This window comes from Mesoplodon mirus, assembly GCF_964341445.2.
Source record: "Mesoplodon mirus genome assembly, chromosome: 4".
Classification (NCBI taxonomy): Eukaryota; Metazoa; Chordata; class Mammalia; order Artiodactyla; family Ziphiidae; genus Mesoplodon; species Mesoplodon mirus.
The window spans coordinates 5,818,498-5,838,332 of record NC_138979.1 but is presented as its reverse complement, the minus strand read 5'-3'; the positions used below and the strand labels follow the sequence as shown (position 1 = coordinate 5,838,332).

General features: G+C 41.0%; 1 protein-coding gene across 3 annotated transcripts in view; it reads right to left on the bottom strand.

Moving 5' to 3' along the window:
- The window catches only part of RSU1 (Ras suppressor protein 1), a 188,988-nt gene that overhangs the window by 87,412 nt on the left and 81,741 nt on the right, over positions 1-19,835 (bottom strand). For all 3 annotated transcript variants that reach the window (XM_082617067.1, XM_082617066.1, XM_082617065.1), the window contains one exon: positions 2,045-2,177. In XM_082617067.1, coding sequence (XP_082473193.1) covers positions 2,045-2,177 — 133 coding nt within the window. The remainder of the gene's footprint in view (positions 1-2,044; positions 2,178-19,835) is intronic.

Here is a 19,835-nt window from a genome sequence, read left to right as displayed (position 1 = left end):
AGATAATTCTCCACGAGGAAAACAAACATAAAAAATAAGCTAATAGGCAGACTGCTTACTCTGATCCTTAAATATAAGATGCTAATAAAACAGACAAGAATATATACATCAAATATGTCACAGATTAAAATGTCACAGATTCCCTTTCAAAGAACTTCCCAATAAACTCAATCAATGCAACACACCACTCACTCATCCAGAATCCTAACGATGTTCAAATAAACGGAAATAGTTTGTAACAGCATAGAATGGTGATTAATAGCCTCATGACGCAAAGGTAATACAAAATCCATACATTCACAATGTAATCTTTTCAAATGAAATTAAAATTAGAAGCACTTTCATACACAATGTATTCTAATTCTCTGTAAATTCTAAATTAGTGTATGGCAAATTAAAAAACTGTTAACCAGAAAAAACAACAGAGTATTTCCCCCAATTCTAGAATAATAGGAGCTTATTTATTTTTCTGTAGGTATCATATACAATGGTTTTCTAAAAGCATACCCTACAAACCAAGCTCTACATAACCCTCCATTTACTAACAAAAAATTAGAGCCTTAACTAAAGCCAATGCTAGCAACAATTAACAATTTAAGAGAAACCAAATGAACAATAAACTGTTCATTTGCAACTATATTTTCACATTTTCATAATTAAACAAATTTTCAAGGCTGAGCTATGTTCATTCTTTTTAAAAAATAACTATGTATCTATAATAATTGCACATATCTATGTAGTTCATGAAACAATAACACATAGCCTATACGTCTCTCAGTTTACTCTTAAGGTAAGTCTTATGACATGTGATAAATGTTAAGGTATCATCTTCGAAGAAATCTAAACCATGCTTTACGCTGCATTCGCATATGAGGATACGCCATCACTTTGGCAATTTTAGTCTATTTCCCCTGAACACCATTCTTCTTTCACAGCTCATCTTCTCTGTGATTCTGTCAGATGGAAATATACCATAAGGAGTCCCAGATGTGTAACCAGGAGCATGGCATACGGGGAAAGGTGCTACCAGAGCCACAGCTGGCCATTCACAGGCAAGGACTCTGCCCCGTCACTTAAGTCCGACCCACTGTCCCAACACAGATTCCGGGAGAGCTGTGTTGAGTTTGCAGGGGGGAGCGTATTTCTGATACCAAAAAATGGGAGACTCCAAACTGAATGTAACTTTTAATGATCTCCTAGGTCTTCTCTAAGAGTTGGCATATTAAATTCTCAAAAGTTGGTACCAGACACAGGAACAGATTAAACCTGACTACGAATTGTTTCAAGTCATTTGCATTTGCTTAAAACTAGCGGTGACGGGATTTTGGTGTTAGGGGTCACTGAGCATTGAGAGAAATGCTCACTTCAATTTGGGGCTGGGGAGTGGATGAGGGGGAAATAATGACAGAAGATTAATAGTAACAACAGGGTAGGTGGGGGTGGTAGAATTCCTTCCAACCCAGACAAACTGAGGAAGAAAGAGGTGGGAATAGTTTGGTTTTAAGGCTGGGTCCCCACAGGTGCCCTTGACCAGAGGGGAGGACTTGGGAGATTTTGATGCTATGACTTAAACTAGCTGATTCCTCCTCGTCTTCTGCCTTATCTCTTCTCTTAGAGAGATTATTATCTCACTAGAGAAAAGCTTCTGAAGAATAGGATGATGCTTCCTTAGTATTCCCTACTGATTTTATAAATAAACCACTTAACAATTTTGTTCATAACGTTTGTTATTCTTTACATTCAAAGGAGAAAAAGGTATGTTCTGATCTTTATGTATCTGGTGAATCTCCTTAGTGCCATGCACAGTCAGCCAATTTAATACCTTAAAAGATTTCTAAACAAAATTGGTATCAATTCCCTTTGAAAATATCAATTAACAATAATCTATAAATAACAGAGACAACTACATGTGGTTATTAATAAAATTTTAAAATGCTCTGAGCTCGGTGCCACCAATGACAAGATCACACAATAGGTTTTTAAAAATGGCATAATTATGAATACTGTAAAACCAGTCTATTTCAGAAAATCACAGTCTACTTACTATTTGTACGTCTCAGAGCGGATGTATTCAAACACATGGGACACACCAAGCTGGAATTGGTCAGCAATGGGGGTAACCCAGGGGTTGTTCTCTGCTTTGAATATCTGCTTCTGACCAGTTAAATCCAAGTTTCCTAAAAAGAAGGAGGGGGAGAAAAAAAAAAGGTGAAGGTCATCCAACCAACAGAAATCAAATCTAAGAAGTAATTCCTGCCCAGTAATCAGAGCACAACCTTAAGCATTTTTTGACTCATTTCATTTCTTTTAAAAAGTTTTACCAAAAGTCATCACTGATATACATGCCATGTCAGTGACTGTACACTGGCCCAAGAAATTAAGAAGGGAGGGAGGGAGGGAGGGAGGGAGGAGAGAGGGAGGAGAGGAAAGATGTAAGAAGGAAGTAAACTTGGAATTCTTGGAAATGAAGCATTTGCTTCATTTTCCCAAGTATTTGCTACAGAAACAACAACAGCCCTCCAACATCGAGAGAACCATTAGTGGCAGAACCTCCCCAAATTCCATCTTGACAGTGTGCATCACCACTTGTCCAATCTGATCTAAACCTGACCCTTGTGGAACCTAGAAAAACGGTACAGATGAACCGGTTTGCAGGGCAGAAAGAGACAACGATGTAGAGAACAAACGTACGGACACCAAGGCGGGAAAATGGCGGGTGGTGGTGGTGGTGTGATGAATTGGGAGATTGGGATTGACAGGTATATACTGATATGTATAAAATAGATAACTAGTAAGAACCTGCTGTATAAAAAAATTAAATTAAATTCAAAAAATAAAATAAAATAAACCTGAACCAATCAACACCACTTTTCACCAAAGCAGGACACGAGTGAAGAAAGATAAGAATACTGCCCAAGTAGAATAATTATCGCCTCATTCGGGTACCATAAGCACACCTCGGAATCAGCACTAAATGAGTCTCATCAACACGGTGAGGGTAAAAACGCACATGCGTACAGCCCTTACCAGTTGACAAATTACCTGCAAAAAGCATTTCCTCCTTTGATTCTCCAACAATCCCTAAGGTCAGTAATTGACACCGCTTTAGAGACAAAGAAATGGAAACCTGGGGGGAAATTAAGTAATATGTCCAAGATCAGAAAATGTCAGAGTGGGGATTTGAATCTAAGGCTTCTGACTCCAAATCTCTTATTTTTCCTACAATGCTTGGTGAAGCTATCAGGTTACATGTCAACCTAGATCAACCAAGGATGAGTTAATGAAGGCAGCCAGCATCTGGGTACCACCTGTTGATGGATGGATCAGTCGACTCTCTATATATGTTTTTCTGTTTGGTATATTTAAAAATGGAAAAGGCAGCGTGAGAAAGAGCTTCCTAGAACCTGCTTGCCTATGAAAGACACAGGGACAGATGTTACACAGCAGAGCTGTATGTCCTTTACTTGGCAGACTCACTGAAATCCTTTCCCTAAAAGTCTTACGGAGGAAGTCCATTTGCAGATCCCTGGTCTACAGTCCAAGGTTTTTTGAGGAAAGACACCAAGCAATTATTCTTCCCAGGACACAACCAAAGTGCCATATCTGTCCTGTTCTCAGGCTCTACGGCCAATATTGTCATAAATGATAACTTCGGGATAAGGAAAACATATTCTAGGATGCAAGCACTGCACAAAGCACATCAATTTCCTAGCTAATCTGAGCTTTGGAAATGAAAAGAAAATGTTTACTAGGATGATGTAGTATTTCTTCTTAAAACAAAAGAATCGATACCTTGAATCTGTCTTCTTTTTGTTATACAGGCAGAACTTGTTTTATCATGCTTCCCTTTATTGTGGTTCGCAGATATTGCATTTTTTATGAAGTGAAGGTTTGTGGCAACCTGATGTCCAACAAGTCTGCTGGTATCATTTTTCCAACATCATTTGCTTACTTTGTGTCTCTGTGTCACATTTTGGTAATTCTTGCAATATCCTTTTCATTATTATTATATATGTTATAGTGATCTGTGGTCAGCGATCTTTGATGTTACTACCACAAGTCACTGAAGGCTCAGATGATGGTTAGCATTTTTTAGCAATAAATTATTTTTTAATTAAAGTATGTACATTGTTATTTTAGATATAATGCTATTGCACATTTAACAGACTACAGTATAGTGTAAATGTAATTTTTATATGTACTGGGAAACCAACAAACTGGTGTGAATGCCTTTATTGTGATATTTGCTTTATTGTGGTGGTCTGAAATCCAAACTACAATATCTCTGAGGTGTGCCTCTATGAACTTGCAACTATTCAGAATAATGGAGAAAGAAAAGACCAATATAAAAGTGATTACCATTTCATAAAATGCGTTTAAAGATAGCAGATATGACTAAATATTAAGAGCAAGCAATTCATCATGATCTTTCCAAAGCTACTTAGAATCTGCTGGTGTTCAGTACAAAAATAAGCAGATACATTTCTCTCCAAGATTATCAATATTGTCAATTTCCTCATCTTAATGGTTAAACATCATTAGTCAGATATTAAATCACTTGAGAAATTAATGAGCTTTATTCTCTCAACCATGAGTCAGAAAATTGCTTGGGGTAAATGGAAATCCAAACATCGCACATATTCGGTTTAGCTGAGTATCCTACCAGGGTGTAACCTTGTTGGCAATGGACTGCCATTTATATATATTTTGTTTTTATCTTTACTTGGAGAAAGGAAGGGGTTTTCAGCTTCCCGAGAATCAAACTGATCGCTTGGTTAAATTTCACTATAATCTCATTTCCTCTATATTCTGTGTCCTCTTGTCCATATCATTCTCTCATTACTTCTTCTCCAATTTCCACATTTCCTAAAAATGAATGTAGTAAAAATTCCTGGAAAAAGTCTTCTATTTAAAACAAGTCTGTATTTCTGAAGTGTCCTGTTTTAAACACAGAGTGTGTTATGCTGCCCACTATTCTTAGGAAGCATGGTCATTGAGGGAATGGCTGAGCTACCAGGTGACAGTAACCACAGGGTAAGCAATTCACTAAAAAGTTGGAGGCAGAGGCACTAGAGGCAAAAGCATCTCTCTTAAAACATTCACCTCGTAGACAACCTACGCTTACACAGTATCATCTTCCAGCCTCCAGGCCCTGCCCACTGACATCAGCATGGAATCAACTACGAAAAGAAATAATACATGAGACCTTTGGAAAAAAGATTTTTTTTTAAAAAAAGGCCTGGAAAGCATACCCAATTCCTAAGCAAAGGGGATCTCCCTGATAAAGGCAGTTCTGCTCTAAATATCTTTCCTCCTCATCCCCACCCCCCAAATTGGTTATTCTAATGAAAAATCCGGTCTAAATTTCCAGTGGGTAGAGTTGTATCTGTTGAACAAGCTTCCAGGACTCCCTGTCATTCACATATTACCACGAATTTACTCAACTGGATTGTTTTCCTTTTAACCTCTGGGTCACATGGGTATCACAGGAATATCGTTTTGTTTTGTTGTTTTTTTTTAACTCTGTGGAAAAAGGGTGGGGAGGTGGCTATGTTTGGAGCACAGAAGATCTCTCAGCACGCTGTATTTTCAGGGCTCTGGGTCAATATGAGAGCAACGTGGACCAGGGAAAGGGTCTAGGAAGGACCTCAAAGACGAGCCTCAGCTATTCCAGGTTTGCCTGGGGACAGTGAGAAGACGACGACCCTCTCTTCTTTTCCAGGCTGCATCACCAGCTTCCTGCCACCCAGGTCCAAGGTTTGCCCACTACTCCAAAAGTACAGACATTATGAGCAGGTTTTAATGGATTATCCTTGAGATTTACATACAGGTGCAAAAAGGAAGAGCCCGCACGCTCATACCAACAGCCTACAAACCCACTTTGGAATGTACACGGCCTCTTGCTCACTTAGTAACAGCCCCTGACTAAGCCGGCAGTCTTGTTAGCCGGTCATCCTCTGAGAATAACGTGCTAAACTTCGATGCTCCCCGCTTGCCACACGTGCAGGACAGACCTGGGGGAACAGTGTCAAGAAAGGTCAGCTATGTTCCCTGGGCCGTCTCGTCTGAAGCCTCTAACCCCCCAGAGATCTGTCAATGCCTAGCAACGTCTCTATTTCAGCACCGTCCATGGAGACGGCAGAGGCAGAGGGGAAGGCTAGTGACGGCTGCTAACTGGAGCTCGCAGGAAACGCAGGATGGGAGCTGGACGCGTTCCCTTCGGGGCAAAGGGGTCTTCGACTGATGTCTGGAAGTTGGGGTTCGCACAAAGGACCAGAGGCTCTTCACGGGCAATTTCATTTCTATCACTTCCACCGCATCTGTACGTCCCAGCTGAGGGAGGGGAGGGTGGAGAGAGGAGTTACCCTCCCCTCCCCCATTTATTTAGTTTATTATCAAACAACCCTACGTCAGAGTTAGTATCAGGCAGACTTCAGGTTCACAGGTGCTTCACAGAAGACCAGAACTGGGAAGCCTAACAGAATAGAGTGATGGCGGGGGCGGGAACGAAACAGTAGCTTTGTGGTTGACGCTGTGCACTTTTTTTTTTTTTTTTTTAACAAAGCACCATGAAACCCATGCTTAATGCCCACAGCACAGCTTAAAGCAGGCAACTACTACAGATGGCAGAGCTGGAAACCGCATAAGCCAAGCCCAGCGCCGACTCTTCCAGCTACAAGCAGGCTCGGGGGGACAGGATGTGCTGATTTTGTTTTCCGGGTTCATGTCACTGGTGGAGAACACAGTACCTGCTTCTGTGCAGCTGGGCCCTCCCAGCCGGCTCTGTGTCCCCGGCTCTCCCACCTCGCTCTGAAGGCTGGCAATTTCAGAAGAGGGCTAAGATAACGCGTGGAGCTCGGCCATTATCCCGTGGGAAAAGCTGACACCTGCCCCCCCCCCGACCCCGATGGGCTCAGCAACAAGTTACCCTGGCCTCAGCTGAGCCCCTCCGTCAGCTGTCCGAGGTGGGTTCCCTTTCCGGTAATAACATGCAGGAAGCATCGCAGCCCGTCAGTCAGGCTGCAGGAGCCCTAACTTGCCGCACGCTTCGCTGGCTCTAGTTAGGGGCCCTCGCCCACCTCCTGGATTAGAAGCCTGAACGGGCGCTCTGGTGCTGTTCTAACAAGGACCAGACGGCAGCATTAAGCACTGTGACAAAGAGGATCTAATAAGCTAGAAAGTGGAGCATCCGTGGACACGCTGGCTGACTCCCCGACACAGATTCCCTCCGCTCCCTCTCCAGCGGGGAGGCCCGGGCCACGCGGGGAGCCAGCCTGCGCCGTGATTAGTGGTGACCCTCTGGCCGGCGCTGCCCTGAAGATCATTTGTCACTCAGAGGCTGCTTCTGTGATTGCAAATTGGATTTTCCATTTTATTACCTGCAAAAGGACCATGTACGCTTCTTTCAAGGGCCTCAAGTACGGCTGCTTTGCCGTGCAACTGTTATTTTGTAAAGGCTACAATCGTGCAAAACTGTCATTCTCCTCGTTAGTTATACGTCTGATGGGATGCAACAGGCATTGTGGCCCCATTAAGAAGCAGGCGCTGGTTTTCACGTACGGAAATTGGTTGTTTTCATAGTCATACTGATGATAAGAATTCTTCCCGAGTACTCAAAACCCGGAACCACGTGGCCAGTAACATCATTTATCGGATATTAAGCAATCCAGGTGATCTGGGCAAATTTTTCACGTCATCAAAGCATCGTTCCCTCCCTCCCTAATTCCAAAATACCACAGAACGCTTTTTAAATTAATTCACCCTAAAACCCAGGCTCTCTCACTCAGGAAAATCTAAGGCTATTGTCTAACAAGGTAAAACTAGCAAACCATGGTTGATTGGGTAGTCTATCATGAGTATACTGGATTTGCCCAAACCCAAGTAATTGATTCACTGTTGAAGGGGTCTAGATGGGACATGATGACAGCTGAAAGATCACCTCTGCTCTGCAGTGAATCCATACACAGAAGCTAACCACAAATGACTCCAACGCAAAATAAAAGCTACTTCTAGGGCCGCTCCAGATATAAAGAGATATCCTGCATGTAAACCTCTAAGATTTTATTACCATGGAAGAGGCTACTAATTATAGAAGTGCATGATTACAGATGACAGCTGGAGAGGGAAGGTTTCTACCTTTTTCACTTCTTTAGCTACATACTTCACTGAATGGAAGATGATCATAAAGCTTATAAAATGATGCTCATATTGTAATAATAAATGTTTGCTGTAGTCAAACACTGGAAACAACCAGAATGTTCACCAATAGGTGAGAAGCAGAATAATGGATGCTACAGCCACCCGACGAAATGTTTCCAGTTATTAAAATGAATGACATAGATTTGTATGTTTTGACCTAGAAAGAGATCTACACTCTAATTCTTAAAAATTAAGGATGTACTAAGTTTGCTACGATTTCATTATTGAAAAAATACAGAAGAAAGAAAACCCATATTATGTATATGAGGAAATATTTACGTGAAAAAAAGAGAAGAGTAGGATACATATCAAATTGTTAATACTGGTTTCCTCAAAGAGGGGAAAGTAAGGTGGGAAAGGGATTTGAACCAGCAGAATAAAGGGTAAACTATTAATTTTCTTTTTCGAGAATTCCATGTGATTACAAGTACAGACTATTTTTATAATTAAATAAGAATAAGGTGCATGGAAAGGAAATCATCAAAAACAATTCAAAATACATGATGGGCGCTAATTAGTACAAAGGCAGTGGCTTTTACTTAAAACAGCATCATCCTACTGCAGGGAACAGCACGCTTTATAGATGATGATCTGCTAAACCTTAACTGGATGGAGAAGGGGGGGGTCTGAGGCTGCTTCTTTTTCTGGGCATCATCGATGCAATCAAAGTAAGCTGGGATGTCTCATGACAGCTCTCAAATTTATTCTGCGGGGAATTCGAGGCCACACTGTCATTCTGGCAATTGTCTGCTTAGCCTTCTGGCAACACATTTTTAAAACAGGCATTTTGTTCACTTAATACATACAAAGCGTTGCTGCCGTGTGAAACATACTAAAACTGTTACTCTTCTGATCTAGTCAAGGGAAGAGTACAATTTAAATAAAAAAAGAGTTTTTTGAGAAAGCCAAACACCCTGCCAAATGGCTCCAACAAAAGTGGCATCTGATTTATGTGTGTCGGTGTGAACGAGTCCAGAAGCCCTTCTAACCCGTGAAGAAAAATATCATTTTACAGTTTCCCCTTGGTGCCCTTCTTGGCCATGTGATATCTGTGTTCCAGGATAAGATGGAATAGAAGGGTCTCTCAGTCACTTGTAAATACAATTACCCAGCAACAGAGCAGTGGGCCTCCCCAGTGCACACCACCATGGCTGCTTTACCCTGCAAGTCCCTTTCCATGGCTGCGCCATAAATAATTCACGTTGTAAACCTGGCATCTGTGTAGGGTTTCCCCATCATTCTTCTAAACGTGGGAGGTAATCTCATTTTTGCTTGCCGGATTTCCACGTTATTGTTGACGTAATGTCAGGCAGTACAGACCAAAGCCCAGTGGATCTGGCCAGAAGACCTGGTTCCAGATGCCAAGTACCATTCACTGGCTTTCTGACCAAAGGACTTCAGGGAAATCCTTGTGTTTTCTGAGCTTCAGTTTTCTCATCTGCCAAGTGGGGATAATAGCACCGATTGATAGGACTGTGGCAGGGGCTCAAAAGTGGACAAAATGGTTCTCTACATTGGAAAGCACGACATAAATATAAAATACTCTTTTCGGGCTTCCCTGGTGGCGCAGTGGTTGAGAGTCCGCCTGCCGATGCAGGGGATGCGGGTTCGTGCCCCGGTCCGGGAAGATCCCACATGCCGCGGGGCGGCTGGGCCCGTGAGCCATGGCCGCTGAGCCTGCACGTCCAGAGCCTGTGCTCCGCAACGGCAGAGGCCACAACAGTGAGAAGCCCGCGTACTGCAAAAAAAAATAAAAAAATTTTAAAAAGTGCTCTTTTCATGATTATGTTACATGAAATCTGCAAAGGAGAGAAAAACGTATACTGGAAAAGTTTCCCTAAAACAGAGGTTCACTCAGGGAATTCATAATCTCCTGAAATAGAATGCAAAATAAATCGACATTTGCATGGTGGCACTCTTCCGGAGAGAGGGCCCCCAAGTTCATAAGCTTCTCAGAGGTCTGTGATCAAAAGTAGGGCCAAGATAAAATTTAGGAGGCCTGATTTCATTTCCTAGAGGACTGAAGATTTCTAAATGGTGGCAGTCTGAAGCAGCCCACAGGGGTCAGTTCCCGGAGTGCACTGGGTCATTCAGTGTCCTCCTAGACCTCACCGTCCTTCCATTCAAGTTCCCCAGTTCAAGGACAACCTTCTGACTGCCTGGGAAGTTGGAAATGTCAGCACCGAGGGAGACCCAGTTACCCTGGAGACCTCCAGGAGACGTCCTGGGTAATACAACATAAACTGAAATAAATGGATGATCAAAGAATAAGTTCCAGCAATCACAACTTCTCATAGGATCAGTAACAGTATCACACCCTTTGGTAATCCATTTCAAGTACAGATGTGTGAGAATTCCCTAGGGAAATTGTACACCAACAGGTATCCTCCAAGCTCGTATTGTTAAGTCTCATTTTATGAAGAGCCACATGACGTGAGTGGGGGAAAGAACTGATCTCAAAAGAAGTCAGCACGTATGTGGAATCTAGAAAAACAGTACAGATGAACTTACTCGCAGAGCAGAAATAGAGACACAGATGTAGAGAACAAATTTATGGATACCAAGGGGGGAAGAGGGGATAGGATGAAATGGGAGATTGGGACTGACATTTATACACTAGTGATACTATGTATAAAATAGATAACTCATGAGAACCTACTGTATAGCACAGGGACCTCTACTCAATGCTCTGGGTGACCGAAATGGGAAGGAAGTCTAAAAAAAGAGGGGATATATGTATACGTATAACTGATTCACTTTGCTGTACAGCAGAAACTAACCCAACATTGTAAAGCAACTATACTCCAATAAAAATTAATTTAAAAAAATTAAAAGAAGTCAGCACATTTGGCTTCAACTCTTAGGTCTCTCATTAACTAGTTATATACCCTTGAACAAATCACTGAAGCACTCCTGACCTTGGCTTCCTGATCTGTGAAATAATGGTATCAGAATTGGTAAGTTCTAAGATCTCTTCCCAGTGTAAAATTCAATTAACTTTTTAAAAATAAATTTATTAATTTAATTAATTTATTTATGGCTGTGTTGGATCTTTGTTGCGACACGCAGACTTTATCTAGTTACGGCGAGCGGGGGCTACTCTTCCTTGTGATGCACGGGCTTCTCACTGCGGTGGCTTCTCTTGTTGCGGAGCACGGGCTCTAGGCACGCGGGCTTCAGTAGTTGTGGCACGCAGGCTCAGTAGTTGTGGCTCTCGGGCTCTAGAGCGCAGGCTCAGTAGTTGTGGCGCACGGGCTTAGTTGCTCCACAGCATGTGGGATCTTCCCAGACCAAGGCTTGAACCCATCTCCCCTGAACTGGCAGGCAGATTCTTAAACGCTGCGCCACCAGGGAAGTCCCACAATTAATTTTTTTTAAAAAAATTCTGCAAGATTCAGAAAATATTTGTATTTATAGGAAATGATGGATGTTAACTAAACATACTGTGATAATCATTTATGATATATGTAAGTCAAATCATTATGCCGTACATCTTATACAGTGCTGTATGTCAGTTATATCTCAATAAAGTTAGAAAAAAAGAAAAAATAAAGGTATCACAAACCAGCCTTCACCATAGCTATTTAAGCTGAACGAATACAGGATATCCTCCGTAAGGATAAAACATTATTTCCACTAATTTAGCACTTACTTCACATTCGATCTCAGGTCTCTTCCACAATTCCCTCTCTAGCAAGATTTAATATGAAGTGTTTCTGAATTGTCTTGCGATACTACCGACAAAAGCAATTCGTTGTTCTCTTCCTAGAAGGCCTTCTAGCCGTTCTCAGTCCCTACAGCCCTAGGTACCCAAGATCACCATGACACCCATGTTGCCCAGAAGGCTTGTTCCACAGCACACCTGAGAAGAGCTCCAATACCCTTTCAAGAAAACCTGTAGAGTCAGCGTGAGGTGAAAGGCAGGTAACATGGGAAGAGTAAAACTTTGAAATCAACCTTAGCATCTAAGAGACAAGTTCTAAGACAGCACCTACCATTGATGTTTCTGAGTACAAAAGTGTAGGCCAGGACAAAGACTAGGAGATGTCGACTGGTATCTTACTGACTTACAGTTCATAAAACATTCTTCTATCAAACTGGACGCATACTCAAAAGGACTAATTCCTAGAGCTACTTTGGGGAATGCACACTTTCCCTAACCATTAAGAGTACAAACTGGCACCTCTTTTCTGACAGATGATTGGGCAATATATAGTAAGAGCTAAAACAATGCTCATACTGTTGGACCCAGCAATTCCACCCTTGTAATACATTTACGCTAAGGATGCAATCATAGATATTCATAGTGATTTACGAATACAAATTTTCACTTATGCTGCTGTGTTCCTCCAGCACATCTGGAAACAACTCAAATGGCTAAGGGGTTGGTTAATAAATTATGAGACACTCAGAATGGTATCATAGGTAGTCATATGGTTAAAAATGTTTTCAAATAAAATTTAATGACATGGGGTAATGGTCATGACATAATACTGAAGGTGGAAATGTAGACTATAAAACCCACATAGTACAATATGATCATGTTTTTTAAAAAGTATATATACATAGGCATAGGAAAAAGACTAGAAGCACACACACATTGTATATACACGCATAAATAGAGAAAAGACTAGAAGGAAATATAATTTTAACAGTGGTTATTTCCGGAAGGTAGGATCATGAAAGTCACCCTTTACTGTGTTTCCCATATATTCTAAAGCAGTGACTCTCAAACTTGAATGGGCATCAATATTTCCTGGAGGCCTTGGGAAAACCTCCAGAGTTTTTGATTTAGGAGGACCTGGATGAGACCCGAAGTTTACACTTCTAACAAGTTCTTAGGGTATGACGATGTCTGGTCCAGGGACCATACTTAGAAAAGTCCCTGTTTATTTGTAACAATAAAAAAGCATTTAAGCAATCAAATGTTTTTAAAAGTTTTATTAAATAAAACAGCCCCGGGACTTCCCTGGTGGTCCAGTGGTTAAGACCTGGCACTCCCAATGCAGGGGGCACGGGTTTGATCCCTGGTCGGGGAACTAAGATCCCGCATGCCACACGGCACAGCCAAATAAAAAACACAAAAAAGTAAAAAAAAAACAAATAAAGCAGCCCCCAAATATTAAATCTACTTAGAGTACTGACAAAGAAATCTGAATTTTCAGATACTATTACCAGTTCTATTAAGAATGTAAAAAAAAAAACCTCCATAGAGTAGTGAATGCTTTACTATTATTACCATCTTCATCATCATAATGGTAAGAGCTGTTAACTGCTGAGCATGTATTATGCACCAGGTGTTGCTTCAGGAGCCCTGCATATATTATTTCAAGGCGTCACAACACTTGTGCATGGAAAAGTATCACTATTGTCTCATTTAAACAAGAAGAAACAACTAACATTCAGGGAGGTTGAGTCCCACGTTCAAGGTTGCATGAGTGTAGATGGCAGAGCCGGGAGTCAAAGACCAGCTTATCTGGCTCTTTCAAAGCTCTTGGTCTTCTGGGTACAGGACACTGAAAACATTTTCCTCTTCCTGCAAAAAGGCACTGAGGTATTGCTGGAAGAGTCAACCATTTGACATGGTTTAAAGAACACCGGGGAGGCATAAACCAAATACATCCCTTACCTCTCTCACAGGGCCCAGAGTCCCTTCATCAGACCCAGGATCTAGAACCACTACTGTTACCTCGAGGAATTTTCTTTCTAAATTGAAATACCCTGGCAGAGTAACGTGTTAGGGTGATACACTTTCATTAGTGTGACAGAGTGAATCTTTTTAACAGGCTGCATGAATACAGGGCATGCACTTCCTTATTCAAGAGCCAAAACACAAAGTCAAGGGATTTTTTTTGTTGCTTCAATTGATACCTTATAGTTTTTTTAAATTAATTTTTATTGGAGTATAGTGGATTTACAATGTTTTGTGAGTTTTTTCTGTAAAGTGATTCAGTTATACATGTATCTACTCTTTGTTATTTATATATATATATATATTTATTTATTTATTTATTTATTTATTATTATTATTATTTTTTGCGGTACGCGGGCCTCTCACTGTTGTGGCCTCTCCCGCTGCGGAGCACAGGCTCCGGATGCGCAGGCCCAGCGGCCATGGCTCACGGGCCCAGCCGCTCCGCGGCATGTGGGATCTTCCCGGACCGGGGCACGAACCCGTGTCCACTGCATCGGCAGGCGGACTCTCAACCACTGCACCACCAGGGAAGCCCTATCTACTCTTTTTTAGATTCTATTCCCATACAGGTCATTACAGAGTACTGAGTAAAGTTCCCTGTGCTATACGGTAGGTCCTTATTAGTTATCTATTATACGTATAGTAGTGTGTCTATGTCAATCCCAATCTCCCAATTTATCCCTCCCCTCTCCCTTTCCCCCCCTGGTAACCATAAGTTTATTTTCTACATCTGTGACTCTATTTCTGTTTTGTAAATAGGTTCATTTGTACCATTTTTTTAGATTCCACATATAAGCGGTATCATGTATTTCTTTAAAAAGAATAAAATCTCGTGTAATTATGCACTGAACAAATCATTGTTTTTAAAATAATAACATTTCATTAAGTCAGAATTGTTCAGGAAAATCACTATGTGATTATGAGAACTGAAATTATCCTGGGGAAATTTTGATCAGAGAAAAAGGCTGAATACGTTTGAATCTGGGTGGGGCACCCCAGGCAAGGCAGCAGGAGCAGATTAAAGGTGGTGCGTGCCAGGGCCGGGGTCTGGATGTTGGTATATTTCAATTGATCTTTATTATCTGAAATGGAAACGTCTATATATTGCAGAGAAACAGCCATGACTCATCTTTTACAACTGTCAGGGCTGATTCAAAGCACTTCTGAGTGTCTCACGTGTCTCCAACGGTTTCAAAAGGCTGTGTTCTGGGGAAGGTGGGTAGGGGTAGGAGAGAAGGAGATTATACCCCTTCACTCCCATCTCCCGCCACCCCCCGGACACCACCGTAACTGCACCACATGAAGACACTGGCCGACGCGGCCAGCTGAGCTGAGACGCCTCCCTTTTCACCCAACATCTGGAACTGTACTTGGAGATTCCGTGTGTACAAATACGCTAATTAACATTCTGACACAAAGAGTCTGACCTCGATCTAGATGCACATACAACTGGAGAGCCCATTAAGGGAAATCTGCAGGGCATGAGAGGTTTGTGGAGATGAAGTCTTAAACATATCCAGATTTGTAACAAATTTTAATTTCCAAATTATGTAAAAAGTGGAAATGACTTCTTAGATAACTTTGCAGGAGATTAAAGGTCAAATACAGGCAGATTCAATCAGTACAGATATGATCACATAGTCTTAACAATAATCATCTTAATAACCTTCCCAAATGGCAACAACTTAGCTTTTTAATGTTTAACCTCAAAAACAGTTGCAAAGCAACTTTGCAAAGCAAAGCAATTTTTCAGCCAATAGGACTAATGCTAAAGTTTAAATGTCATTGTAATACATTCCTAGGCACTTGCTCATATGGAATTATGAAACAAAATTAACTTTATTTTTTATTTATATATAGATACCCTCGAATCCAATTTTATTAAAGGTTAAGTAAGGGATCAACCTACTACACAGAACCTAAACTTAAGTTATATGTAAAAATGGCTTGTTTCAGCTTTGCTTCTCACTCTAGAGCTTATATTTTTATTACTTTGGTGCCATGTGTTACACTCTCAGCGGAGGCTGGAGATGGTACGAGTGCAGATATTGTGCCATATAAAATATGTACTAAGATAATTAAGAATTGTGAGTGACACAAATGCTAAGTCTACATGAATAAAACTGCAACAATTGTAACTTAATTTCCAGTGAATTCAAAATTATTCATGCTAAAAAAAAAAGCCAAATGTGTTTTAGGTTACGTATTAACAATCCACTTTAATGCGTTTTGAGGAAACTTACTTTCCCTTAAGTTTAACAACTACAGCTCAGAAGTAAGATGCAGTGGAAGGAAAATCATCACAACTATGTGAAAACAGTACTTCCATGTGTGTAAGTACACACATACACGTGCATGCACATATACACACATTCATCTACTTCAGGACTTAAGAAATATGATAAAAGCAAAAACTACATATGATAGCAGAAAAGACGTAGTAGGAAATAAAGTAGAAAAAAATTGATGTTTCTACTTTTATAACTATTTACTTTTTTTCAGTATAAGTGATAAAAGGCAAATAAGTATCCCAAACTACTATAAACAAGAGTACTTTCTAGTCTAGTGTGAGTCCATAGTCAAGCCCAGGCCACAGACGTAAACTAGTATGTTTAAAAACTTTAACATTAAGGTTTAAGAAAAACCAAAGCAAAATAACTATATAACTCAAGGGATAGAAGTCTACCGCACCTCCCAAGGATCTACTTAGACAATTTACAAGTCTTCATGTGTGAAAAAGCATTAACTATAAATAACAGTGAGAAAACGGAGTTTTTCCACAATTTGGGATTTGGGTGAGGATGATTACATCATGAATTGGTTCCCAGTATTTTTGGAAAGCCAACTGTCTTGGGTTAAAAATATGAAATACTGTCACAGTTAAACAATAAAAAAGGAAAGGACGTACTATAATACTCTGACTCAAGGGAAAAAAACAATCCACAAATACAAAATCCCTTTCAACATATGAAGTTGTTTCAGAGACTCAATTTATTTACAAAAAAATAGAGCTCAAATTAGCCAATCCAGGAACTGGCACTTCTCAACAACTCCTCTGACTGCTACTGGTTTACGCAGTGTTATCAGTCCCAAGATTCCAGGTGGCTGTCAAATTTCAGAGTAGCCTGATATTCCTTACCATTATCATCATAATAACTTACCAGAAAAAAAGAGAAATAGAATTAATGTATTTTCAAAGGCAAGACTTGCTTTAAAGACTAAATGACACCCTTATGGAGTAAACAAATTTATATGTGACTTTTTATACATTACTCACACTTATCATTTTATTTAATCTTCATGATCTGGAGATCTAAAGAAATGTTCACAAGGGAAAAGTAGTTTTGTTTGGTCATAATTTGACGTCAGCATATAAGAACAAAGGGAGTCCTATTGCTTAATCAAGAGCCAGGTCCCCCTAGCGGACAACGTAAATGTGAAACAGTAAATGGTGACATACAGCATAAACATACTAGCCTCACATGATGGTCAGAACCATGGCCTCATTTTTCAAACAACTGTACTATAAAAACAGTATCACGCAAAATCATTTACAGGATATCTAGAGGCACCTCCCATCAGACAGTTTGTGACTTACTTGCAATGATCCAAACATACTGTGGCCTTTTTTGCTTCTGCACCTACCTAAATGCCCTCTCCCCTGTGCTTCCTGATAAAATGTAACGCATTCAATGTCACCTCTTCAGAGAAGCCTGCCCAGATTTCTCCAGTCGACCCCTGTGATTTTTGTGAAAGTCGACCCCTGTGGTTTTTGACTAACTCAGCACCTATTTGTTTGTTCCACAGCACTTATTACATTTTATAATTATTTCCTTTGCTGTGTTTTTTTTCCTGTGGTCTGTTTCTCCAACTCCACTGTAAGCTCCATGGACACAGGGGCCGTAACAGTCTCGATCTGAGTGATGCCTGGCACTAGTTCAAATGCCCATTCTTGAAGTCTTTTCCAAACTCCTCCTGTAGACCTGACTGCTGTGTTTACACTCCCATTATATAACCAAACTGGAATTAGAACCAAATTGCTTCCATCTCAGCATCCCTCATTAAACAGGATGGGAATTTCGTCTTGCTCATTTGTCTTTCTCAGGTATCTTGTACACCATATGGGATAGGGGTGTCCTTCTCAAAGAGGATGAGATTTGATCCCTTTAAGGGTGTCTGTCATACGACCTAAAGGAAAAGGGCTTTAACAACAACTGAACACTTGTTTGTCTACACCTCATCCAGCTCCTACCACAGATACTGATATGTCTCCCTTTGCTTCCTCATGTGACAGTAATGACCCCCATATTAAAGATGTGAGTGAGCTGGGCATGGAACCAACTGCCCGGGAGGGGAAAGAGAGAAGGCTGAAAGCAGTGCCGCAAGCATGAAAAGGCAGGTTGAACGGGCAGACTGTCCGTGTTTATTTTCAGGATGCACAGTTCAATTTCACCCTAACAGAAAAAGAAAACAAAAATGTTTGGCTTAAGTGATAAACTAATAACTTAAAATGGAGAAAATGCTTTTTTTTTGCAGGTACGGACCAGAGACTAGCCTAGATGTTTTATGCATATGATCTCAAAGGAACCTGCAAACTGGGAAGGTGCCTGACAGCTAAGGGAAATGACGTTCAGAGGGGATTCCTCCCTTTCCCGAAGGCCACAGAGCCAGCAAGCGGCAGTGCCGGGATTCAGACCAAGGTCTGCTCCTTCCTGCTTGCCACGGTCAACGGTAAGAAAGGACCAGTCTCTCTGCACGTTCTCTTTCCTTCTCCCCATTCTTCCCCAATCTTCATCCCTCCCCTCCCTTCCCTTTTACAGGAAAAAGGACAGTGACAATGGCAAATGTACTCTGATGTGTCTTGGGATCAGGGCGACTGGCTGATTATGCCTAAAAGAGCACATAACCACAATAATAATATAAAACATAGAGTTGATCATATAAATTATCTTGCACACACACCTCCAGATAGCAAACTGGCTTTTAGAAGTTATTTTATACATTACTGCATTAGTCTGCTAGGGCTGCCATAATCAAATACCACAGACTGGGCGGCTTGCACAACAGAAGCGGATTTTCTCCCAGTTCTAGAAGCTGGAAGTCTAAGATCAAGGCATCAGCAGATCTGTTTGTTCCTGAGGCCTCTCTCCTTGGCTTGTAGACAGCCACCTTCTCACTGCATCCTCACATGGTCTTTCCTCCTTGGAGTGCAACCCTGGTGTCTCGCTGTGTCCAAATTTCCTCTTCTTATAAGGACACCAGTCAAATCAGATTAGGGCCCCTCCTAAGGGGCCCTAATCACCTCTTTAAAGGCCCTATCTCCAAACAAAGTCACACTCTAAGGTGCTGGGTGTTAAGGCTTCAAAACATGAATTTTTAGGGGGGACCGAATTCAGCCCAAAGCAGCCACTATCTTCATTTTCTTAATAGTCGAGTAACTGGAATAGCACAAAGTCTGCCCTACATATCTGGTTCTGATTAATCATAAATTAAAGGGCCAAATAGGCAAAATTACAGACAACAGAGGTTAAAGGAAATTCAGCTCTCTCAAGAGCACATCACTTTCACATAACTCAAACTACTGTTACTTATATATAGTATTATACGACTTACTGCATTCATTGACATCATTTGAGTTAGGGGAATAAAGGGCATGGCAGTCTGACTCTCTCATTCTTCTCTGTGTTTTCAACTACGGGTACCACTTTGGTAGATCAGAAAGAGAAGGAGATAATCAGACAGAAAGGTTAAATTTCTCTTTAATTATACAATATCCCGTATTCTTTCATCCTTTAAATAGTTTCTCAAAAATGCTGGTGTCACTTTAAATCTTCAAACTGTGTATACTCTTTAAGGAAGGGCCTCTCCTTTGTTAGGGCTCAGTCTTCAGGGGGCTCCATGGTGGCACCAAATTACACACCGTAGAACAAAGAGCACCTCC